The sequence below is a fragment of the Peromyscus eremicus genome, chromosome 10, assembly GCF_949786415.1.
Source record: "Peromyscus eremicus chromosome 10, PerEre_H2_v1, whole genome shotgun sequence".
NCBI classification, from domain to species: Eukaryota; Metazoa; Chordata; class Mammalia; order Rodentia; family Cricetidae; genus Peromyscus; species Peromyscus eremicus.
Window position 1 is genome coordinate 8,136,646 of NC_081426.1, and position 26,698 is coordinate 8,163,343.

Consider the following 26,698-nt stretch of genomic DNA (forward strand, 5'->3'; position numbering starts at 1 on the left):
TTAAAACCAACCAAGAAGCAAATATGATTAAGACTGCTGCTAGAAACAGTGACATATACCTGTAATCAGAGCACTCAGAAGGCTCAGGGTTCTATGTGTGAGTACTGACTGAGCTACGCCAGTGGAGACTTTTTATCAAAACAAAAAACAACAACAACCAAAAAAAAATTGTTCCTAGGCTTTAATGTTAAGAGATTAGAAAATTATTTCTTGAATCTCAATGAAAAGACAAAATATATAGGAAAGAAATCTGATTATTACCTCACTGTCATCCACTGCCACTTTTCCTGAGGGTGGTTTAAATGAAGCAAGCATTTCTAATAAATCAAAGAGAGTAGTCAAATGAGGTTCTTGCAATAGCAACAGCATTGGAGTGTTGTCCTTCTGAGGTGGGGGGAGGCAAGAGGCAGGCAGCTGAGCACCCTCCCCTTTTCGTTCTCTTCTTGGTGCGCCCAAAGATACAAACACCATCTACAAAACAAAACAAAGGATGTAGACAGAAGAATCAAAGAAAAAGGAAAAAATACATTCTATTTATTACAAACAACAATAAAATTGAGGTACGGTATAACTCCATTTACAACTTCAATGCACAGTAGTAAAAAGTATTTAAATAGACTTCCTCCAACTACTCAATTATTAACTTTCTGAGGTAACTAAAACCACAATTTATGTATGTACCTGCATATCTTTAAAACCAAGCTCATGAAGTGCTTTTTCATCATAGTCTGTTGTTAACTCATGTCCAGACGAGATCATCCTGACAGGCCCCATGAGGCCGCCTTAAGAACAACGGAAAAAGAAAACCTGTTAATGCCACTTGCTGACAATAACACAATGGAGCAATAACTTAAATTAAACTTAAATATGACTCCTGAGAAACAGACAGTAATAGTAAGCATGCTTTCTGAATGTTTTCTCATGTCTTAAATTATGTAGGTTGTAAAAGATACAAGTTAACTTTTTACCACTGGTATACTTAGATAAATCCCTATATTTCCTTGACAATATAACACTGTTATAAATGTAAAAAAACAAGAACCTTTGGGAACTTACTGCATTTCCCTCAGTACTACAGAGAAATCAGATTCCTTAATGCATCAGTTGCACAAGAAACCAGAATGTGTTGTTGAACTGAGCACTCATTCCTGTTATTTTCCAAAAAGAACACAACAAAACAGAACAAACATAAAATGGAAACCTTAATGCTTATGTGGAGAAAAAAAAATACTCAAGATCAGTTTATTCAATAAACTAATATTTAAAAGACCAACAAGCTTGTTCAATAAATCAGTACAGGTAATTTAAGAATGCCCAAGAGTCTTTTGCTGTTTATGGCCTGACTTTAATCCCCACCACCTGCCCCACCTCACAATCTATGCTTCAGTTAACAGGTTACATGAGCTTTTCATACTTTGACATGCTCCCTATGTAGACCAGGATTACTCTGAACTCAAGAGATAAACCTACCTCTTCCTCCCAAGTGACTGGATAAAGGCGTATGCTGCCCTACTAAGCTCTTTGCCCTTTCTGTAAAACGTGTTCCCATCTAATGTAATAAAATGTCTGCACCAGGAATTCACAGAGCATATACCTTCATTTCCTTCAAGGGACAATCCCATCTTACTACTATCCTTCTAGTCTACCTTTCCTAAAAGAGTGTCTTTCTTCAACAAAATACAAAAACAAAAACAAAAAAAAAAAAAAAAAAAAATCACTTCCAACAGGGGCACGTTTCTTTTTTTATACTTACTGATGAATTCTAGCCACTAACAGTAGACATTCAAATTAATTACAATACAGTGGATGATTCTTTTAACAATAATTTTAAAAAAAATTAGAAATGCCTGATTGGGAAATGAAACAAAATTATTAAATGTCAAATAATTTCATCGAACATTAAAGTGGTGGTTTCTGATTTGTTTTTAAGTTAAACGGGATCTCACCATGAAGCCAGTGTTCCTGCCACAGCTTCCTACATGTGGGGATTATAACCATGTGCCACCACACACAACTGTCATTGTCTAATTTTATTTGACGTTGAGTAATTGTTTGACTTCTTGCTCATAGTAACAGGGATCAAAACCAAGAGATTTTCACATGTGAGACAGAAATTCTACCACTGAGTGAACTCCAACCTTGAATTGCATTAATGCAGAAAACTATTTAGTGAGCACAAAAGCAACTGTTTTCAAGAGTACTGAGTAAAGCAGGGCAATTCTTTACATAATGATGTATAACATTTCTATTATGATTGTGGTAGCAAGGCAGGCTCAACTCAGGGCTTTGCATGTGCTAGGCAAGCGTTCTACCAATTAACTACAGTCACCACCCCAAAAATGACACATAAAAGTGTTCTAAATTACTTTTCCAATTCACACCAAGAAAATTTAATACAGGAAAACAATTCTTTTCTAACAATGAGATTGAATCTTGCAATTTTCTTCTCTAGAGTAGAACTGCCATGTAGTCAAACCAACAAGTTTTTTTCTGAAGAAGGTGGATATCCTGGGTATTGAACTAGGGTCTCAGGTATGCAGACCAAGTTCTCCACCACTGACTTAGAGCCCCAATCTCTAAGAGACAGTTTTAACCTAAGAAGGGCCTAATCATTCTGGCGAGATTCTTTGCCTTCAAAAACAAAAAAAAAAAAAATTATCAAGAAAAATATGGTGGCTCACACCTATAATCCTAGCATTTTTAAGACTGAAACAAAAACTGCTCCAAGTTTGAGTTTAATATACACAGACTATCAATTAGGGAAAAAAAGTTAAAGCCCTTGTAAATATAAATATTTTGTTTATGGTGTCAGAAGATAAAAGGTGCTTGTACTAAGCATGACATTCTGAGCTCAATCCCTGCAACAAACATGGTCAAAAAGGAGAACAAATTCCCATACAAGTTGTCCTCTGACCTCCACAAGTACATGGCATGTGCCCCACAAAATATATACACAGAAATAGGCATGATAACTTTTAAAAATGACTTTTAAAGCCAGATAATATGGTGCACACCTTTAATCCCAGCACTCAGGAGGCAGAAGCAGGTAGATCTCTATGAGTCTGAGACCAGCATGGTCTACATAGTCAATACCAAGGCTATATATTGAGACTCCATCTCAAAACAAACAAACAAGAAAACTTTTTCATATATAAGCTGAAGGCATGACCACAGAAAGTATCAGTCAGAGTAAAAGGTCCAAAAGGTAAGCCAGTGTTCACAGGCACTAGAAAGTCTTTTACTAGAGAGGGGTAAACAAGGAGCTTCAAGAAAGGTTCTCATTCTTAATCTGGGCAACAGAGGTTTCCATTTTTCACTAATTTCACACACTATTTATGTATAATTCATGGTATTTATGCTATTTACACAATTTATATATACATGGTTCATTCACTTCTACACGAGTGTATGTGGGCCTGTAGAGGACATAGGTTCACTTTGATTTGTCACTCTCCACATGATTTTTAGAGACAGGGTCTCTCACTGAATGTGGAACTCTTTTTGGTTAGATCCTCTTCTAGGAGGAGGGCTATCCACTTCTTCCCCTGGTGCTGGGATTATAGTTAGGCTGCTGATGCTTGGCTTTGACATGGTTCTAGCAATTCAAACTTGGGCCCATATGCTTGTATGGTAGGCCTTTATGCAGTAAGCAATTTCTCCAGTCTGTATGTGTAATATAAAATTCTTGGACCAGAAACTCAGTACCTACTTCTTGCTAAAAATACATGAAATACAGTACATACAAGGATGGTCTCTGTGACACTATTTACAACAACCAAATAATTGAATCCAAGTGCGGCACAATGTATCTGTAATTCCAATTATATGAAAAAGGAAGGCAAGCAGACCTCAACTTCTAGGGCAGCCTGAGTAACTTGGTAGGTAAAATCCCATCTCAAAAGATAAGGTATACTCAGTAACGGAATGATCATCCACAACGCCCTGGGCCTCATCACCAGTAAGAGAAGAAGAAGAAGAGAGGGAGGAAGTGGGGAGGAAGTGAAAAAAAGTGGATGGAAACAACTGAAGTTTCCATTACTGAAAAACAGATCAAATAAAAAAGGTTCTATCCGGTAACAAACTCTACGTCTCAACAAGAACAGGGCAACTTTCAGTATATACTAATATGAGATGTTTTCTAAGATGACAGCAAAAAGCATAAATATGATGCTCACATTTATTACTGATTTATTTTTAGAAAGCCTAAAAAGAGGTCTGTGAGAAACAAATGATGTTTGCAAACAATACCCCAACCACCGTTCTACTGATACCTAACACAAATGTACCAAGAACAGGGAAATAGCCACTAAGACTTCTATGGGTTTAAAATTGCTGTAATGGGGGGCTGGAGAGATGGCTCAGAGGTTAAGAGCACTGCTTGTTCTTCCAAAGGTCCTGAGTTCAATTCCCAGCAACCGCATGGTGGCTCACAACCATCTGTAATGAGATCTGGTGCCCTCTTCTGGCCTGCAGGGATCCGTGCAGACAGAACACTGTATACATAATAAATAAATCTTAAAAAAAAATAAATAAATAAAATAAAATAAAATTGCTGTAATGGTCTGAATGTTTTGTTCCCTCACAAAAATGTTACTGAAATGGATTCTTTAGGCAATGGTGTTTGGAGGTGGGATTTGTTGGGAGCAGTTCAGGACATAAGGGCAAGCAAGGTGATCACAAATGCACTAACACATGTACAAAGGTCTTGACACAGGAAATCTCTTTCTTTCTGACCTTCCACTCATGGCAATGCAACAAGAGTGAAAGGCGCTGCACTGAAGGGTGAAAGCAGACCTCACTAGATCCTGGTTCCTTCATCTTCTGCAGGGCAGTCAGGAACAACGTTCAATCGCTTCTACTCTGTCTGGGCAAGTGTGGTGACTCACATCTGTAATCCCAGCCCTTTGGAAGCCCTGAAGGGAGGATTCCTGAGAGTCTGAGTCTAGCTTGGGGCTACACAGTAAATTCTAGATCAGCTTGGACTCCAGAGTTAAGATCCCATTTTCAGAACTAAAAGAAACCAAAAAGTACCACCAACAATAAAACACCCTTCCATTGAAGCAACTGTTAAAGCAACAGAAGACGGACCAAGACAGTTGCTACACAATAAAGCCTAAAACTGTACTGAACAGTTAGGCAGTGGTGGTATACCACGCCTTTAATCCCAGCACTTGGGAGGCAGAAGCAGGTGGATCTCTGTGAGTTCAAGGCCAGCCTTGTATACAGAGTGAGTTCCAGGACAGCCAGAGCTACACAGAGAAACCATGCCTGGGGGAAGAAAAAAAAAAAAAACTACTGAACATGTCAAATGTTTAACTTACCGGGAAACTCTCCTTTTCTGCTGCTCTGACCAAACTCCTGAAGCTGAGCTTGCTGACTGATTTGTTCCTTCTGTAAGTTTTCATACCAATGAGTTACTTCTGCCCTAAGATCTGCTACCTGGTCACTGGGATACATTTCAATCGTCATCTGAAATATAAGATGTAACTAATTAAAGACTACAAACAAACTACCAGACCTAAACAACTAACCAAAGATCTGAAAAAGAAATGTTACAAATTTGGAAATTAAACCCTGTAACTAACCTTGTCAGGAAGTCCAGCAGGCTGACATACAACCCTTAGAGGCAAGGACTGCTTGTCACTCAGGGCTTTCAAATGACTACTAATACCAGTGCCCTCAATTTGCCATTGTCTCAGATGATATGCAAACCTACAACAACACGAAACACATACAGAGAGGAGATCATTTTCAACACTTTAATATTACAGGAGTTTTTCTTTCTTTCTTCTTTTCTTTTCTTTGGTTTTTCAAGACAGGGTTTCTCTGTGTAGCTTTGGAGCCTGTCCTGGAACTTGCTTTGTAGACCAGGCTAGCCTCGAACTCAGAGATCCACCTGCCTCCGCCAAAATGCAAAAGTCCATAAAAGGGTATACCAATTTTAGATTCAACATAGTGAGTTGAATTAAAACAAATAAAATAAATAAAGACAGATAGGTAAGAATTCTTACTTAAAATAGACTCCCAGAAAGATGACTGGAGGAGGAAAACCCATTATATAAAGTTATTTAAAGGGAGTAGGAGGAGAAGCAGGAGGAAAGTAAAACAGAACCCAACACTAATCTAATAATGAAGTATCAAGTTATCATTTTTACATTTAGGAAAAAAAGGGTTTAAGAAATATTTTCAGAGAAAGATATATTCTACAGAAATACCCCTCAGATATAAGAATATATTCAAATGATGTAAATCAGTTTAACAGAAAAGAGACTAAATTTTATCCACAAGTGTAACAAGAACAACAAAACTGGATTAAAGACTAATTTTAGTGAGCTGGAATGATGCTGCTCTTGCAGAGGAACTGGTGCTCGATTTTCAGCAACCACATAGTGTCCATAACCATCCATAACTCCAGTTCAGTGGGTTTGACACCCTCTTATGGCCTCCTTGGGCCTTGGCATGTACCACATACACATACGTACATGTAGGCAAAACACTCACGCATATAAAATGAATTAAGTTCTTAAAAGGATTCTTCACTTGAGCCCCAAAGGCATCTAGTATGACACAGACTAAATACTGGAAAATTCTCTAATTCATTTTCAGTTGTGAAAGATAAGAGTCAGGTTCCTGAATTTAAATAAATAAATACATGAATGAATGAATGAATGAATGAATGTCTAAGGCTAAGCAGAAGTTCTGAAATAAAAGGATAGAAATTAACTTATTTCCTACAAGTCAGACAATATCCAGGTCTATGACTGAACAAAAAATTAATTAAAAAAATGCCTTGTACTGAGTGTTTCAAGGTGTAGTTTCTCCACCTGGCTTCCACTGACATTCTGACCTCCATACTTTCTAGTATTCTTGGAACAAGAGGCAGGCTATCTTACACACCCTCAAGTGTTTACCAGCATTGCTGGGCTCTCTCCAGGCGAGGCCAATACAACCTTCTCCTCCAAAGGTATGATAACAAAAATGTTTCCAGAAAGTGCCTACTGCTCCTAAGAAACAAAATCACTGTGGAATGAAAATCATTGCTAAGATTAAACCTTTCTCTAAAAGGTGAATTCTTTAAGATATTACTATTATTCACTATTATACAAGCTATTTGGAATGTTTCTCTAATGTTACATTATTATAAATTTGCAACACTAAGCACATTGAGCTCTTGATGTACAGGAAGAAGAGGTAAGGTTTGTTAGGCAATACATAACTTTTCAGCTACTGCTTTGGATTTTTTTATTCAATTTCATGTAATTCATGGTTTACTAGTCACTCGCAGATGTTCATATAATTTAACAGCAATGATAACTTCAGCATAAAATAAATGAAGACACATAAGAAAGATACATTTTTCCACAGCAGGACAAAACTAGTATCTATGAGAAGGGATACTAGGGCTTAAATTCCATAAACTGATGAAAGGTACTACTTTGGAAATGAAAATTGAGGACTTTCGGATTTATGTTAAATACTGGTAAAATGACAATGTACAAGACCTAAGGATGTGTGCTAACATGCCAGTTTGCTGCTCTACACAGCACAAAATTCTTCTATAAATAATTTAGAATATCATCAACAGCAAACATATATAATATGAAACAAAGCAATTACAGGAGACTTTTCCCCCAAATAATATCTTAGTGCAATGTTTGAGTTATACAACAAGTTTGTATTGACTTTTTAATTAATTTAAATGAGACCACATTTGCTTTATTTTTATTTTTCTAAAGTGGTAAAGGTTCTGAGGCTCTGATGTTTCTGTGTAAAAGTTCAAGATTTCTCTTATACATTCTTCAAAAATACAGGAATTGTTTAAGTAAATTTCTACAAACTAGAATTAATCATAAAAGAATCTTACACTATATGAATTATGTATACATATTATAAAAAATGTGTAGGATTATCTTTCTTACCCAGTATTTCCTATAAGTTCAATAAAATGTCAAAAATACAAATTGCATGTGATTTTATCAATATCAAACTAAGATCTGAAGTTGAAAGAAGTTATAATTTTAACAAATTTTCAACACAGTTCTTAGTACTTTTACATTAATACTCATCGTTAAATGACTTTTAACAAAACAGAATTTTGTAATTAAAACTATCTACTCACCTTTCATTTCGGTTGATATATTCATAAATGTTAATTTGCTTTATTTCTGTATTACACAGGGTATGTCTAAATTAATTATACAGATATTCATTAACACAGAAAGTTTTGGTCATGTTTCCATGGTAAATGGAAATTCAAAATTAAAATACTCTCTCCTAGTCCAGGAAGAAAAAAAAAAAACAGCAAATGAAACAAATGATTCAACTGGATAAAATATGAAAGGTTATATGATGCTGTTGGGGAGAGCTGCAGTGTAACTTGTCTCAGTGTTAGTGTTCCTGCCTCTTCAGTCATAATTAACACCTCTGTAGAAACAGAATTCTGTCCTGAGTTTCTTATTCATGCATAACTGCTAAGAGCCTCAAGATTTTAAAATCTATATATTTATGAGAGTATTATACTGCCTTTTCAATGGCAAAATGATACCTAAGTTTCTTTAGCAACAATTTCCATTACAACCCATTTAGTTTGAGTAAATTATGTTTCCTAGGTGCTCGTGATAAGAACTTTAAGAATACATTTAGACATGTTAACAATAAAAATACTGAAATTTATTCATGTAGTACAGTGTAACAAAATTACCTTCTCCTAAATGCTTCCAGATGTGTCTTCAGCATAAGCAATCCTCTTTCGATAACTGTGAGACTTGAGTGTGATTCTTGTTCAAGACTGCTAGAAGCTATCATAAGACTTTCCATGCACTTGCTAATAAATTCTTGCTCCTTTTCCAAACCCGTTTTACCTGAAACCCAGATGTATATTCATTAAGGTTTAACATTTTTATTTACCTGTATTAAATATAATGAACCAAACTGAAGTTTAATCAAATCTCCTCACATAAAAAAGTACTTATTAGAACTGGGAGTGGTGGTACATGCCTGTTAGTGCAGCACTCAGGAAACTGAGGCAGAAAGATTGAGAATCTAAACCAACTAGGGATACATAGCAAGACTGAGTCTCAGAAAAAGCAATACAGGCTGGAGAGATGGCTCAGAAATTAAGATCATGGGCTGCTCTGCCAGAGGGCTCAGGTTCAGTTATCAGCACCCACAGAAACCACCTGGAACTGCAGTTCCAGGACATCTGACGACCTCTCATGGCCTCTGTGGCGCTGCAGACACATGCCACACATACACACATTCAGACAAACACTTATATACATAAAATAAAAAGTCCCCTGAAACATTTTAAAGAAACAAAAAGAGAAAACATTCAAATTACTTACCATTAATGTAGTAGGAGTTAATATACTGAATAGCGGCTCGACTGACATCACCTGATTGTGCTCTTAATGCAATACCCCAAAATTGGTCCATACCACACAGCTAAGGATTAAAGATAAAACATTTTTAAATTATTTGTTAAATGATGACAGATTATTAGATTAAAATATCAAACGTGAAATTAAACATTAAACTTAATATTTTACAAAGTATTAAGAGGGCAATTTATAGTATTTGAACATTATATAATATAATATAATATAATATAATCATCATTATCAACAACCACAAAAACTTACGAACTTCCTCAGGTAATGAAGTATTTTTAAAGCCCATTTGTATTTATTTATAAAGCATGAAAACAATATGACTGCACGGGGCGTGGTGATGCACGCCTTTAATCCCAGCATTCGGAGACAGAAGCAGGCAGATCTCTGTGAGCTCGAGGCCAGCCTGGGCTACAGAGTGAGTTCCAGGACAGGCTCCAAAGCTACACAGAGAAACCCTGTCTCGAAAAACAAAAAATAAAAAACAAAACAAAAAAACAAAAAAAATTGCTTAATAAATTATACAGTATGAAAACATCAATTATATAAAACATGCCACAAAGGAATAAAACCAACAAATTATAATAATTTGCACAATACTTCAACAGTTTTGATCGAAGTTACACTGACAAAGCTACCACTTTCATGCAGTCACTCATAACTTAATGGACACAGTAACCAACTTCTTATTCAAATTAGAGATGTTAACTAGGAGGTAACAAAAGAAATGGTTCTGCAAAATGCTGCACAGAAACAGCTAAAGTGAAAGTTCTCACAATGTGGACAGAGTGAAGGAAGATGGTCTTCTAATGGATGACTGGATAGCCTGAGTAAAATATCTTCTAATAGAACATAGTTACTACTTAGGCAAATTAAGACGATCTGATTGCCTTGAAATTATTAAATAGAAACATAGTAATACTGGTGTTAAGATTAATATATTAAATAACAGAAACAAAACAAGCCTCACAGTCTGGAGAGATGGCTCAGTGGTTAAGAACACTGGCTATTCTTCTAGAGGTCCTGCCTGAGTTTAATTCCCAGCACCCACATGGAGGATCACAACCATCTGTAATGGGATCTGATTGCCTCTTTTATGTGCACATATGTACATGAATAAATAAATCTTTAAAAAAAAAAGTCCCACATCACTATAAAAAAAAAAAAGGCAATACTAGGAAGATAGGAAAGAACACAGTAGATTTAAACAAAATTATTACTTTGTGAGACAACATCTCATGTAATCCAGGATGGCCTTGAACTCACTATGTAGCCAAGAGTGAAACTAAATTCCTTATCTTCCTTTTTCTACCTCCCAAATCCTGAAATTACAGGTGTGCACAACTTTCCTTGCTTGGTTTATGTGGCACTACTACTAAAACCTAGGGATTTGTGCCTGCTAGGAGACCAGTCTACAAACTAAGCTACATCACCAGCTCTAAAATGACTCTTTATAATATAGGTTAATAACCATTTTCTCCTGATATAAAAACAAACTTAACTGCAAACAGTACTACAAACATTAAAGGCTACTAATTAGCTGACCAGAAGAATGTTCAACAAGGAAGACCTTTAAATAAATTTATTTTAGAAAAATATAGGAACAATCATCCAAATACATTGCAGCCATCCAATCTAGGGAAGGGGAACATTTTAAAGCCAAAGATAAGACTAGAAGTTTGTAGGAATGTGCAGTTAATTAGCTAATCACAATGAGTGATCTATGTAGATTATTCCAGAAGGAAAAAAAAATCACTGTAAATTACATATATATTATTATATTCTGCTATAAAAGAGCTCATAACTTAGCTATAGCAAATAGCATACATATTGGACATCAGAGCTAGTGAAATGGTTCAGTGCACAGAAATGCTTGCTGCCAAACCTGTGGACTGACTTAGCTATACCAGGATACATGTGGTAGAAGCAGGCTGACTCCTATAAGCTGTTCTCTGACTTCCAGAGAAGCACAAGTGTGAGCACTACAAATAAATAAATGTTTTTTAAAAGTCATTTCACACAAATTAAGTCTTTCATACAATACTTGATTATGTTTTCCAGGAGCTGCAAAAAGAATAATAGAACAGGCACTTTTTCTTCTAAACAAATCACAGAGCAAATAAGGTGAAAGCATACTTTTCTTGGGAAATAAAACAAAACCACAACACCAAAATTGCTTTAAAAGTGAAAATATGGAACATTTAAAGCTTGAAATAACAGGCGGTGGATGTGCACGCCTTTAATCCCAGCACTCAGGAGGCAGAGGCAGGCAGATCTCTGTGAGTTTGAGACCAGTCTGGTCTACAGAGCAGGTTCCAATACAGCCAGGGCTACACAGAGAAACCCTGTCTGGGGGGCGGGGCACAATACTTGAAATAAAATTAAACTATAATAGTCAAAGTTTATAGAAAGTTGCCTTGGTAATCTAATTTGAAGACAAGAAAACTCTCCCAAACTGATTAAGTTAAGCCTTACCTCAGAGTTTGAGCCGCCATCATAGGCACTAGTAGCCAATCGAGCCAAGTTACACAGATGCTGAAACAGGTTTAAGCCAGTCATGCTGATTGTTTCAGGTTTCAGCTGGGGCATCTTAAGGAAAAAATGATTTTATTTTATTACATTATTAATTTTACTAAAGACAACACAAAAGGAATATTATCAAAAAAGATTTGGCGATAACTTAAACATTTAAATAATTAAATAAAATTCTATTCATGCAAAGCCTGAAGAGATGTGTGCTTCAAACAGACACACCTACCTGATGTGTACTTCAATTATAAACACACACACACACACACACACACAAAAAAAAAAAAAATATCAAGAGAAGTAAATAAAAACGTTCTGTCATCTATTAAATACCATGACTTTATACATTTACAAGATATGTAGCTAAATGCAGTATTAAAGGACAAAATTTATAATAAATACAATTCTATCTGTACCTTAATCTAAAACTCATTCATTATACTGTAACAGAGACATTATGAATTTGCAGGGAACTTTTCTAATCTCAAGAAAAAAGGCATTAAGAAAATGGGAGGGAAAAGAAACTTATTTTTCAGATAGCCTCATGCAGCCTAGGTTGACTTCCAACTTCCATTGTTGAATACCTGATCCTCTTTCCCCAACCTCTCAAATGTTGAGATCACAGAAATGTACCACAACCAACACACATCTGTTTTAATAATCATTGCTGTGAATGTTACAGTTTATATAGAAATGACAACATGCAACATCTGATTATGGTGAACAGAAACACAGACAATACTATCACCATTATACCTCTTACAAGGCCTTCCCAAGTAGCTAACAAATGTGGGTATTAGCTTATAGTTGGCCAAAAGACAGACTGACATTATGGGAATTTAACTCAAGAAGACTCAAAGACTTAACGTCTTATACTTGCTGTTATAGGCACACATTTCAAACTGACAATCATTTTTAAAAATAAACATCCAAAGACCAACATTTGTGATTAGTGCCATCCTTAAACATTATTCTAATTGCTCTAAATTCTTGAATAAATAGATTATATTTATAAATAAACTAAATTTACACTTAGTTAAAAACAAAAGGTAACATGACAGGAAAATTTGAATCGGAAAACTTATATAAATAAGGATCACCAAAAACGGATGCATTTGTTCCATTTAAAAGCTATGTAGAAGAGAGAAAGACTAAGACAAAGAATGTTACAGAAGTCATTCTTCAAGAGATTAAAATGCATACAGGAAGATATAAAAATAGAACTTCTAAGATGTGAAATTACCTTCTCCAGGAAAAGATGTTTATAGGTTTCCATTCCCATTGCATGTTGGTCTTTACTTCGAACTTGATTTAAAAACCAATGAAGTGCATCATCATAGCATTCAGAATCTTCTACTAAACAATGCCATAAGATGTCGACTTGCTCTAAACTTAACCCTAAATAAAAATGATAAATTTTGTACTTCATTAATTTTCAAGGGAAGGTGAGAAATAGGATACTGCTACATAGCTCATTCTGGCCTACAACTTGTATTCTACCTGCCTACTCCTTCCAAGTGATAAAATACTGAGTATGAAATTAATGAAATAGTGACTTACCACATCTGGCTTCTGTTTTATAAGTTATGTAAAAAACGATTTTTGGACACATGTGTATATATAGTTTGTTTTTCATAAAATACACATATGTTGTAATTAATAGCTCAGTATTAATTCCTTGTGATTTTCATAATTCCTTATGATGTCTGGAAATTTGAATCAGGATTATACAGAACATTTTGGTCCTAATTCATTATACTAAAAGCAGCTAGAGCCAAATATGTATGTAAAGCAGCAGCCAGCTGAAAGCATATCTTTTTATTTTTTTTTTCCCCGAGACAGGTTTCTCTGTGTGGCTCTGGTTGTCCTAGAACTTGCTCTGTAGACCAGGCTAGCCTAGAACTCAGAGATCTTCCTGCCTCTGCCACCCAAGTGCAGGAATTAAAGGTGAGTGACACCACTGCCTGGATAGCTGACAGCATTTCACAAAACGTATTTTAAAAGAAACTGCACTATGGGACTGGAGAGATGGCTCAGGGGTTAAGAGCACTGACTGCTCTTCCAGAGGACCCGGGTTCAATTCCAAACACCCACATGGCAGCTCACAATTGTCTATAATTCCAGTTCCAGGGGATCTGATACCCATGGCAAAATACCAACACACATAAAATAAAGATGAAAGATGAAAGAGAGAGAGAGAAAGAGAGAGAGAGAGAGAAACTGCACTAATATTTGCTATCAAAGCAGAAATATCAGAGCTGGAGACATGACTCAGCAGTTTAAGAGCACATACAACTCTTCCAGAGGACCCAGAACCCACATTAATTAGCTTACAATCACCTATACCTCCAGAGGACATCTCTGGCCTCTGTGGGGACCCGCACATACCCACACATAGATATATACAACATACACATAATTAAAAATGAAATAAAAACAAAATATTACATATGGATAATCTTACATAATTAAAAACACACAACTTGAAAACGATCGTCTGGCTGGGGATGTAGCTCATTAGTGCATGATGAGGCCCCTGGGTTTAATCTTCAGCAACACCAAAAAAAGGAAAGTATTCTAGAAGAGTCATACAATTAGGTCTAAAGGATTGTGTCAGGTTTGTAAAATGTGAATACATCACTGTATTATGGTAACAATTGGCTTTAAACTTAAAATTTTTCTATCTTATGGACAGGATTACCTGTCTTACCTGGAGACAAGCAATCACAGACATTTTGAGGATTCAATTCTAAATTGAGGATTACAAGAGTAGAAAGCATATCCAAAGGCTGTCCACAGGAGACAAAGCCACTGTTTCTATAAACTATGGGAAAATCCTTATGAGCACAAAGCAAGCATGCAGCAAATGATGAAATACAAAGGATTAAGTTTGCCAGATCCAGATGACATATACATAGTACTCTGACCCAAAAATCAAAGGATTTCCAAATATAACAAGGAAAAATAAATATAAATCTCTGAAGAATGAAAGAGAAAACATTATAGGCAATCACAAGTCTGAATATGCTTTAAAAAAAGAAACAAAACAAAACAGACAATTCAAAGGATTTTTAACTTAATGAGATCACCCAAAGCATACTGTGGTTTCCTACAGTCTGGGGGTGGGCATGAAAGAATAGGAATAACCAAACTCCCCTACTAAGAAATCAAATGACATTTACCTAAGTATCAATATACTCTGAAATGTTTCACGTCTTCAGCAACTATAATCTTAGCACTCAGGTCATAAGACAAGAATTTCAAGTTCAAAGCCAATTAATGCTATACAAGCAGTTTAGGACAATCAGCCATACAGTGAAACTGTCTCAAAAATCACATATGGTGTTGTAGATTATTTTCTAAGAAGAACGTGTGTTGCTCAGAGCCAACATGAGAGCTGAAAAGATGGCTCAGTGGTGAAGAGTTCTTGCTGCTCTCAGAGAAACAGTTCAGTTCTAAGCATCAACACTGGGCAGTGCAAAACTGCCTCTAATTCCAGCTTCAGGAGATCTAATGCTCTCCTCAAGCCTTGGTGGGCACCAGCACACATCTGTCTCTCTGTGTGTGTGTGTGTGTGTGTGTGTGTGTGTGTGTGTGTGTGTCTGTCTGTCTGTCTCTCTCGTCTGGAAAACCAAAATAAATAAATAAAATAGGAATTAAAATAAATCTTAAAAGGTAAGCGGTAACATAAACTACAGATAATGCTTAGAATAAGTTATTAAACAATTTAGGTTGTTAAAAAGAAAAAAAAGAACAAGATAATAAAGTTAAAAGATTGCAAAATAAAAACTATTATGGTTAATTATAGTAAATAACATAATTAGAATTGCTCAAATTCACTGAACCACTAAAACACATTCAATAAGCTTTCATTATTTTTGTAAATCTTTCAAAATTGTTATTAATGTATTAGAGTACCAAGTATAATTAAACATCACTACACTATATTTGTAATACTATTATTCTCTAGGAGGAGTGGGGGGGTTTTGTTGTTGTTGTTTTTGGCTTTTTTATCTAGACAGCAACTAAATTTTTTATAGAGAAGCTATACAGCATAAACACAAAACTTAGCAATTATCAGAAATTATTTATACTGATCTTATTTGTTTTATTTCCTATCTCCATATAAGATATTATATTTTATTTCTTTTTGTTTTTAGTCATAGTGGGTTAAAATAACCTTATAAAACAAAACAGAAATATTCTATAAAAAAGATGTTATATTTTTGAAATCTGTTGGTATTCCAATGTTAAGTGAACTTCTTATAGTCTGAATGTGAAGGAATTACAGACTTAAACCAACGAGAGAAACACATGGTCTAGCATAGATTAAGGACATTGTAAAAAGTGATGATGCTCTGCCCTCTCTACCCTGAGAGCAGCTCTCCCGCTTTGGCCCCTCGCCCCTGAAAATGTATGCCTGCTCCAAGTTCATCTCCACCCACTCCTTGATTAGGAGCACCTCTCAGCTGCTGAGTGGAGTTGAACTAACCACAGATGCGGACAGATGAGGACCCCAGCAGCTTGGCAACCCCTCAACCTCTGACCTCACTCATCCCTAGCTGCAGCTTCCAGACTAGCGTCATTTCTAGGGACATCAAAACAGCTGCCAAGTTCATTGGGACTGGGCTGCTACAGTTGGGGTGGCTGGCTCTGGGGCCAGGATTGTGACTGTTTTGGGGAGCCTCATCATTTGTTATGCCAGGAACCCTTCTCTGAAGCAACAGCTCATCTCCTCTTTGCCTCTCAGAGGCCATGGGGCTCTTCTGCCTAATGGTGGCCTTTCTCATCCTCTTTGCCATGTGAAGCAGCTGTCTCCACTTCCACCTCCCATACATAGTTCTTTCATGTCCCGTCTGCGCTGTGTGTTCCTTTTCCTGTACCTCCCCAGGAAAGTGCTTGGCTCAGGGTTTGACAGAAAGAGGACAAATAAATACTGTATTAATGGGAAAAAAAAGTGATGATGACGTATTTCAGGCAAACAACTATCAGTTTGACCATTTTAACTAAAGCATATGAAAGATACTGCTTAACAAATGAAGCTATTCTGACATGGTGACATGAACAGAAACAGCCAGCAACAGTGTAATCAGAAACAGAGCGTTAGGTAACAAAACCCAGATTCCTCTTCCATGTGAGAAGAGCCATCATGCAGGCCTGGCCTCATTCTTAAATCTACAAAAGCAACTTGTACTTTGGGGGGGGAGAGAGAGAGAGAGAGAGAGAAATTATCAATGAAATAGCTTACATGACTTGAAATGTAACTGGAGCTTCCAAATACCACCTATGAACCCAAGTAATTTTAGGAATAATTAACCCAAAGAATAAAGTTTGTGGCTGTTTTTAACTAAAATTACAAGATTCCAAAAATAGTGATGAAAGATATAGTTACTCTAAAGTGTTATTTTCTCCTATTCCCAATATTTTACTTTAAGATGAGTCCTTTACCACTTGAGAAACACTTGAAAGCAGTGAAGCCAGAAAGGGAATTTATCATGGCCATGCTTATACTATAAAAATGTCCACAAGAAAATATTAATAGAAAATGCTTATTCAATGATGTTAGCACAAAGATGTAAAAATTATTATGAAAAGCCATGGGGATTCTGTACTTGAAATGTCTACAAAAATGTTGTAATGGAATATCTAATGCCAGCATCTAGGGAAGGGAAGGCACTTGACACCTGACGATGCAAGTCAGGGATCTAGAGCCCACATGGAGGAGAGAACTGATTCCTTCACGGTGTCCTGTGATCTCCTCATGCACCCTTAACAGGCACATGCATGTACAAGCACAAATAAATGTAAGAAAAATTAAAATCTTACTGAAATGATCAGGTGATCCCAGAGTTGAAAACACACAAGTTAGGAACTGAAGTCGAACTTGAACTTCGGCACTATGGCTGTACCTACAAAGAACCAATCACAGAATTAACAGAAGCCCCAATTCTTCTTTTTTCACATTTTTTTGAAACAGGTCTTCATACTGTAGACAAAAAAATGGCCTTGAACTCAAGGCAATCATCCTGCTTCACCATGCCAATCACTGGGATTACAGGTCTTAGGCTACCACACTCAACAAGATCCTATATCTTACAGTAAGATATATAATGTTCCTAATCATAACATAGGCCAAAAAAGCAGAAATTCTATGAAGTTTATACAATGCCCCTTTGTCTTAATTATACAACTGTATGCATTAACAAGTTCATGAAAGTTTTCAGGATATAACAAAACTTATTTTCAAGTTAGCTATTTTTTTAAGCCTTTAAAAAAATTTAGATTTCTTTTATTTAAAGTGCATAAATGTTTGCTCGTGCTCACACAAGTTAGAAGGGCATCAGATTCCCTCATCCTGGACATACAGATCTTTATAAGCCACCATAAACCTAGGTCTTCTGTAAGAGCAACCAGTACTCTTAATCACTGAGCCATCTTTCCAGGCTTCAAGCTAGTTTTTTTCAAGTATGTAAATAAAAAACTCAAAGGGAAAAAAAAAGTATGTGAGAAATCATCAGTAAACAAAAGAAATGATATTTTAAAATTATATGATATCCACATAAATTAAAAGTTAATAAATGAAAGACTACATGGTGCATCTGTACTAATATCTTATACAAAGTTGGTGCTACGAATTTTATTTCAAATCTGAAAATTAACTAAACAAAATTTAATAGTATTTTAAGAGTTGCTATGAGCCTGGTTCAGTAAATGAGCTCACATAGTTTTCTAGGAACAGAGTTTTTATGCTTCTTCAAAACACCACATTCTAAGGAAAGGGAAGATTTTGACAATGACCCCAATGTAACCAGTCTGAATACCACAAAGAAGAGTTCTGAATGTTACAGATAGAAAAGGGGTCACTGAAAGGTCAGGGACAGTGTAGGGAGTGAGAGGTAACAGATTTTCATTTGAAGAGCCCTTCAGCAACCCAGTGAACTGTGTTTTGAAGGACCAGTTTCTATGATCAGAGTTCTTATCTCTGTTACAGAACAAAAGACACATTGCACACTGCTCAAATTGCTTCGCCAACATACAGCAGCTGCCAATCTAATCTCTAATCTATATCCCAGTTAACAGATAATTCCAACCACCTTGTAATAGAAATGCTTATAATTTTTTACTAAGTGCAAAATTTCAACAGTGTCATAAATGTTACTATTAGAGATTGAAGGTTAGAAGTTTTGACGGTGGTAGCACATGCCTTTGATCCCAGCACTTGGGAGGCAGAGGCAGGTGGATCTCTGTGAGTTCGAGCCAGCCTTGGTCTACAAGGCAAGTTCCACGACAGCCAGAACTATTATACAGAGAAACCCGTCTCAAACAAACAAACAAAAAACTACAACAGTGGTTCTCAATGTTCCTAATGTTTGGACCCTTTAATACAGTTCCTCATGTTGTGGTGACCGCCAACCATAAAATTATTTTCTTTGTTACTTTATAACTATAATTTTGCTACTCTTATGAATCATAATTATCTGTGTTTCCAAACGGTCTTAGTAGATCCCTGTGAAAGGGTCATTCAACCCCTAACAGGGGTTGCCACGACCCACAGGCTGAAAAGTGCTACTCTAAAGACTAAGATCATGGGGTACCTTTTCTGCTCTTTAGTGGCTATTTAATGTATCAGTGCTTTTTTGTGAAAAGGAAAATAGCTGGAGATAGGAGGAAAGGCAAAGTAGGAAGCAACTCACAACCTAAGATGCTATTTAGACAAAATTCAAGGCCTTTAATATCTTCTAGTCTTTAAATAAACAGGAATTTTGTAGCAGAGGCATTATAAGTACAGAGGAATGGAATTTATGGGCTTTGCTTTTCATGGCTTTTTTAACCTTTTTTATACACCCTACAACCATCTACCAGGGGAGGCATCATGCCCAGTGCGCTGGGCCCTCCCACATCAGTCATTAAAGAAGTTCCCCTACCCCAACAACATGTCCAAAGGCCAGTCAGTTAACAACAATTTCTCAAGCCAGGTTCCCTCTTCCCAAATGACTTCAGTTTGAATCAAGTGATATCATGCAAGCATAAGGATCGATCGTTGATTCCCCAACACCCATGTAAAGAGCCACATAATCTGAGCTCTAGACCAGCTGGTCTACAGAGTGAGTTCCAGGACATCCAGGGTTACACAGAGAAACACTGTCTCGACAAACCAAAAAAAAAAAAAAAAAGGAAAGGAAGGCAGGGAAGGGAATTCATGTCTGTGCATTTACAATCCAGAGTCCAGAACAGAAGATGTGGAGACTAGAGAATCTAGTGAGGCTGACTATTGAGACATCCTAACCCACTAGCAAAATCCTACCTTAAAAATACAGTAGACAGTTCCTAAGGAACACTCCTTGAGGCTGACCTCGTCTCCCCCCTCTTCCCCACACACACACACCTATACTTGTTAACATGCACATACACAACATAAATAAAAAGTAAACAAGTAACATAAACCACCCTCTTTGGAGTTTTAATACCAAAATAGGTAAGTCTTTTATCTAAGGAACCCTGGGACTCAAGAAATTTGCTAATATGCTTGTGTAAGAAATGAATTTCCCTTCCTATCCAACAGTATTTCCCCCCTTGGCCAAATCTCAGCATTTCTATATTATAATCCCCATAAGAGGTGAAAAACACCCGAAATTCATGAGATCAGTGTGCTTTTAAAAATGAATATTATGACACAGCCTGGAAAAATAGAGAACGTACACTAAGGCAGCCCGGATAATATCTCTCTACTCTGAATATGAAAGAATATACTGATGACAATGTGTAGTACTTAACATAAAGAGTTCTAGCCTGGTGAGATTTCATCACTAAGAGAGTATGCTAAAGTTAAGGTCAAATCAGCCTCGATAGTGAGTTTCAGGCCAAGAAAATCCTGCTTGAAAAGTAAATAAAATAAAGATTATACACTACTCAGACATAAATCCCAGCTCCATTCTTCACTACATGTGTGGCCTTGGGTAAGTTATCTATTGTTTCCTCTTTAGTGCTCTTATTTGTAAGACTGTCTTGCTCAAATGGGCTGTTGTACATCTTTAAAAGATTGGCAGTTAATTCTTTTACTGACTACTGAGTACAAGTGTAAGAAGATGATGATGTGTGCACACCACTCACACAGTTGTAAGAGGACAGATAACAATATTCATCAATCACTCTCCACTCTATCTTTTTCTAGACAAGGTCTCTAGGGCTAGAGATGGCTCAATGGTTAAGAATAGTGCCTGCTCTTCCAGAGGACCTGGATTCAATTCCCAGCATGCATTTGGTAGAGTTCACAACATCTGTAACTCTAGTTTCAGAGAATCCTATGCCCACTTCTGGCCTCTGTGGACACCAGGCATGAAAGGAATGCAGACAAATCTCATGGGTGTACATGAAGGCAAAACATACAAACACATAAAGTAAAATAAATAAACAACTTAAAAATATATTTACAAACTTTAAAATAAAAATATTACTACATTAGAAAAACACTAACCCTTTCTGGAGAATGTTTACTTTTAACTAACAATAATGACTTCCAATTAATATGAGTAGTGAAAGTTAACCAAGTCCCAAGTAAAACAACCAAACTTTACTAAGAATTATGGGAATAATATCATGAAAATCTTCTAACATAATGTCTTTGACTTGTTTCCTCTTACAATTTTACATAAAAAATAGTTACTTTTTACATGTTAATCAAAGAAAAGAAAGCAGAATATTATCTATCAGAGGACAAGAAACCTACTCGAAAAAGTACTTACAATGCATGCTTCTGTCTTCCTTCTCTGATACCTTGAATGTAATACACCAGATTGTCAAAGAAAAGCTTCATCATGTTCAGTTCTTTTTCTGCCCACCTGGCCCAATTAGAAGAAAATAAAAATTTTTACAAGGGAAAGGGCCCGAGAACAAGAGATATGCCTGAAATGGAGAAAGTGTAAGAAATCTTCAAATGTGTAAGTTGCTGTTTTGATTTGGTTTGGCTGTTTTTCAAAACAGGATTTCTCTGTGTAGCTCTGACGGTCCTGGAACTTGTTCTGTAGAATAAGCTAGCCTCAGACTGTTGGCATTAAAGACATGTCATGCCCAGCTGACAGTACAACACCTTTCGTCCCAGCACATGGGAGGCAGGTCCACCTCTATGAATCCATGGCCAGAGTGTTCTATTTAACAAGTTTCAGGCTAGCCAAAATTATATAATAAGACCCTGTTACAAAAAACATATTTTTTTCTTTTCTTTTTTAATTGGGCTGGAGAGATGGCTTGGTGGTAAAGAGCACTGGCTACTCTCCTTAAAGAACCCCAGGTTCAATTTCCAGCACCCACATAGCAAAAAAGCCTAAGAGATTAGAGAGTGTGACAGATATACAATATACCAATATACCAACTGCTGAGTAACTGGTAACAGTTAGGCATAAGAGCTCAGAGCTTTTTCCTATCAGAGCATTACCCTTGAAAGAATTGTTTTAGCATTCATTAATCCTAACTTCTCTGTAAGTACAAGGGAACAATAAGGTAGTGTTAAGATGATCACGCTAAGATGATTTTGTACCATATTCTAGTGATAGAAAAAACTAAGAGAAGGTGAGCATTTATCTTATTGTAGATCTTTTTCAGGAGGTCTCTGCAGTAGTCACATATAATAAAAACGTTCTCCTAAAGTATCAAATGGCACAGTATTGTTCTCAAACTACAAAGAAAACAAATCTACTAATAAATAATGTTCACATGGTTAAAAGACAGAAAAGGGGAGCAAAATATTTAAATTATGAAACCCAACTTTTTCCCTTAGGCTCAGCAAAATTTACTACAAAGCCTAATAATATTATTTTCAAAAAAATCTTAAAAAGTATTTTGTATCTCTTATTCACTTACATTGTAATCCAATGTGTATCATAACTGCTACCAAACTGCTGAAAAGTACCAAACAGTTTTGGAAGAAGACGAAGTGAAATCACTACTGATCTGAAACAGTAAAAGCACATATTCATAGAATAAAACAAGTAACTCTAGATTGTCACAGATACCCAGTCCTTAAGAATCTTAAAAGTTCTCAATGTACTTTACATGTAAATATACCCTTACAAAAATAATTGTTTTTAAAGTCTTTATATTTTTAGGCAAAAATTCAAGTTTCAAATTTCCAAACCAAGACTTATAATAAGACTTAGGGAGCAGGTGAGGTAATGTACGTCTTTAATCTCAGCGCTCAGGAGGCTGTCAGTTCAATGCTAGCCTGGTCTACAAATGAGTTCCAGGCCACTCAGGGCCATACAGAGAGAACCTGTCTCAAAACAAACAAAAAACCCAGCTAAATAAAGTAAAAATATCTGGTTTAAATCCAAGGTGAAAGAGCCTTTTAAAGTATATATATTTTTTTAAAATAAACTTTATGATAGTTATTATCACTTTTCCAAAATTATTACATTATTTACATAAAAACGGATCCTCACTGCCTCATAAACAATATTTCGTAAACAAAGTGCAGTTCATATTCTAAAGATAAACGTGAAAGGAGAGGGAGTCACTCTGCTGAGGAGATGCCTCAACTGAAGAAGGCCTGACCTTTGGGTTGGGAGAGAGCTCAATAACACACATCTGCCTAACATTAGTGAAGTCCTGGGTAACGCCCACTGTGTGTGCAGTAAAGGCAGGAGGAGGTTTCTGTGCAACACCCTTTGTTTTATACATGAAAAACTACACAAATATACTAAATACACAGTTGCCTTTAATTTTTTTGGGAGGAGGGAGGGGGGTTTCAGACAGGGTTTCTCTGTGTAACCCTGGCTGGCCTGGAACTCACAGTGAACCACCTGTCTCCACCTCATGAGTGCTGGGATCAAAGGCATACACCACCACCTGGCCATAGTTGCTTTTAAAATAAGCCAAAGAAATTAAAGACAAGATTTTCAAGGAATATAAAAATATAAAATGGCACATAAAAGTATGAAGGCAGAAAAAAAGCAAAAAAAACTGAAAAAGAAAACAGTATTTAATGGAACTAGAGAGGAATACACCACACTGGTATAAACTAAAGAGTAAAGGAACAGTAATAAAAATAATGTCTAATGACATCTAAGAACTAAGTGAGTATTTTAAATAAATATTTAAAACTTTTAAGTGTTTTGAAATAGTCAAACATGTTTTCCAATAGAATGGCTCAGTAAGAAAAAAATTACTTATTGAACAAGCCTGATCACCTGAGCGATAACCTATGAGCCACTAGCCCTGGTTTATGTGCTGGGCATTAAACCTAGGTTTGTACAAACTAAACAAGCACTGTATCACCTAGGCTGAATCTACAGTTTGTAATCTAGAATCATCATCAAATAATCCTCTCTCAAGCTTCGTGAACAACCACCGGTTTTGACTTATTTATCAAATATGTCTCTGTCTATCTAACGGCATGTGTGCACTCACACTTGAACCCCGGCACTTGTGTGGAAATCAATGGAGAACCTGTAGGAGGGGGAAGCACAAGGTGGGTCCAGGCTAGGGAGCATGTGCTTGTACGCACTGAATCATCTCACTGGCCCAGCATTACTGGTTTTATTTCTAGGTATATATGTATATGTAAGTATATGTGTTGCTGGTAACAGAACAGGCCTTGCACATGCTAAATATATATTCTATCACTGTACATCTCCAGGCATTATTAATGGTTTTTATTTTTCCGAAAAATTTACCTAAAATAGAACACATCAATTTCATTTGTCTTTACAAAAATAAAATCAATGAGAAACCACAAAGGAAAAATAGAAAACAGTATCATCACAACCACAAAAGCAAATTTCCAAATTGTTTATAAAACACAATTTCAACAACAGTTTTTTAAAAAAGAGAAAGACTGGGACTGAACAGAATGCTAGGTGGTTAAAAAGAGCACTAGATGATCTTCCAGAGGACCCGGGTTTGATTCCCAGCACTCAAATGGTAGCTCAGAACCATGACTCCAGTTCCAAGGGCTCTATACTCACTTCTGGCCTCTACAGATACTAGGCATGGACATGGTAAAAAACATAAAAACAGTAAAAACCACTAATACACATAAAACATCAATAATAAAATTTCTTCAAAAAAAAAAACATTTAGTGTGAGTGTGTGTGCGTGTGTTGTGTGTGCGTTCTAAAGTCTGTTCTGTTCTTTCCCTATGCTGGTCAAAAGGAACAAACTCTGGTTTCTCATCTTGGCAGCAGCTCTTTCTTTATTTCTTCCAATGGCTCTTTCTTTATTTCCAAATAAACCTTGTGTGGAGAGCTGATGTTCAAAGACTGCGACAAAGATGTTGCTCTCCAGAGCTGGTCATCTATGACTGGTCTAGTCATATGTCATCTAGCCAGATGTCACAGGCAGGAACATGCGATTCAGGTCACAGAGTGGATCTCTTTCTGGTCCCCTTCTTCACCCCCATGGAAATGAGGTCTCACTATGTAGTCCAGATTGGCCTCAAATTCACAATCCTCCTGTCTTAGTCTCTCAAGATCTAAGATTACAGGTGTGGGTGACCATAAGTAGTATTTTCTACTTTGTAAAAATCTACTTTACTGGAATATGAATGGCATTTAAAAAACTACGTATTTTATGTACTCAACTCCATGAGTTCTTAACCTCATTCTTTTATACACGACAGAAGTTGAGACCAAAAGAAAATGCTCATCTACTTAGAATAATTGTTTCTAAATGTTTACATTTTAGATTAAGTTAATTCACTTTTTGTTTAGCTTCTTTATAACACAAGAAAGTTCAAGAACATTTTAATGCAATTTGAACAAAGTAACCACAACTGTGTTGCCAATATCAAAGAAAGTGTAAGTTATGTATGAAAGTATCATAATGAATCCAATTATTTAGAAAATAAATACACTCTAATCATTACAAAAAAAAAATAAAGGGAGTATTACTAATCCTTTGATTATGCTAGAAAGGAGCTGATCTGGGTGCAGAATAAAAAAAGAACTACCACTGAGAGGTAAAGTGTTGACCTTTAAGAAAAATGGCCCTCAACAGAACATAGCAATCGTAACAGCTGAGAGGTGATTGACTGTATGTACACATTAAATACTATGAAAACAGCACACCCATTCTGTAAAAGGACACAGAAACAACTGTTACTCAACAAGAAAAAATTGCAATTCTTGTTTACCTGTTGTTCCCTAAATTTTCAAGGCAGCCTTCAATGAATCTCATTCGAATCTGTCTATCCGTAAACCAACAAACCAAAGAGCAGAGAAGTTTCTCTGCCTCATTTATTAATCCTTCAGAAAGATTAACCTACAAAAAACATATATAGTTATTTCTTATCTTGACTGCATTTTGCTGTAATTTTTATGTCTTTTGGATTTATTATACAACTTACTGCATCATCATCTTGCACTATATCCCATAATAAAGTGTTTCCTTTCTTGCAGACATTATCCAAATTAATGTCTGTCACAGCATTACTGTTGAATTGATGTTTATGAACTGCAGGACCTAAAAGGACAAAATATAACACATTATAGATGAAGACAGCTGAGTGTAATTAGAAATTACAGAATTTATAAATTAGCAAATCCAAATAAAAATATAATAAATTTTGAGCTTATAAAATATAAAATTAGCATAATTATTTCACTAATGAACGAAGAATGAACATCAATAGGTCTGTTTATAATTAAGGCTAAAGTGAAATAATATTTTCATTATATTGTCTCTATTTTTAATAAATATGAATGTATCATATCAAGAGAACTGTATGAATACCTGGAATTCTTATGAAGCATACAGATAACTTATCTGAAATAAGACTTTAATCACTG

At 36.0% G+C, this 26,698-nt stretch overlaps 1 protein-coding gene and 1 pseudogene across 3 annotated transcripts in view; one reads left to right on the forward strand and one right to left on the reverse strand.

Moving 5' to 3' along the window:
- Usp34 (ubiquitin specific peptidase 34) overlaps nucleotides 1-26,698 on the reverse strand; it is a 192,867-nt gene that overhangs the window by 92,362 nt on the left and 73,807 nt on the right. For all 3 annotated transcript variants that reach the window (XM_059275318.1, XM_059275316.1, XM_059275315.1), the window contains exons 16-28: nucleotides 26,257-26,372; nucleotides 26,044-26,171; nucleotides 22,776-22,865; nucleotides 21,662-21,757; nucleotides 17,745-17,827; nucleotides 13,162-13,316; nucleotides 11,865-11,978; nucleotides 9,345-9,444; nucleotides 8,702-8,861; nucleotides 5,586-5,712; nucleotides 5,322-5,469; nucleotides 682-782; nucleotides 262-471 (exon numbers count right to left, since the gene is read on the reverse strand). In XM_059275318.1, the coding sequence (XP_059131301.1) occupies nucleotides 262-471; nucleotides 682-782; nucleotides 5,322-5,469; nucleotides 5,586-5,712; nucleotides 8,702-8,861; nucleotides 9,345-9,444; nucleotides 11,865-11,978; nucleotides 13,162-13,316; nucleotides 17,745-17,827; nucleotides 21,662-21,757; nucleotides 22,776-22,865; nucleotides 26,044-26,171; nucleotides 26,257-26,372 (1,628 nt within the window). The remainder of the gene's footprint in view (nucleotides 1-261; nucleotides 472-681; nucleotides 783-5,321; nucleotides 5,470-5,585; nucleotides 5,713-8,701; nucleotides 8,862-9,344; nucleotides 9,445-11,864; nucleotides 11,979-13,161; nucleotides 13,317-17,744; nucleotides 17,828-21,661; nucleotides 21,758-22,775; nucleotides 22,866-26,043; nucleotides 26,172-26,256; nucleotides 26,373-26,698) is intronic.
- LOC131920856 (ATP synthase F(0) complex subunit C2, mitochondrial-like) lies at nucleotides 16,328-16,724 on the forward strand (annotated as a pseudogene).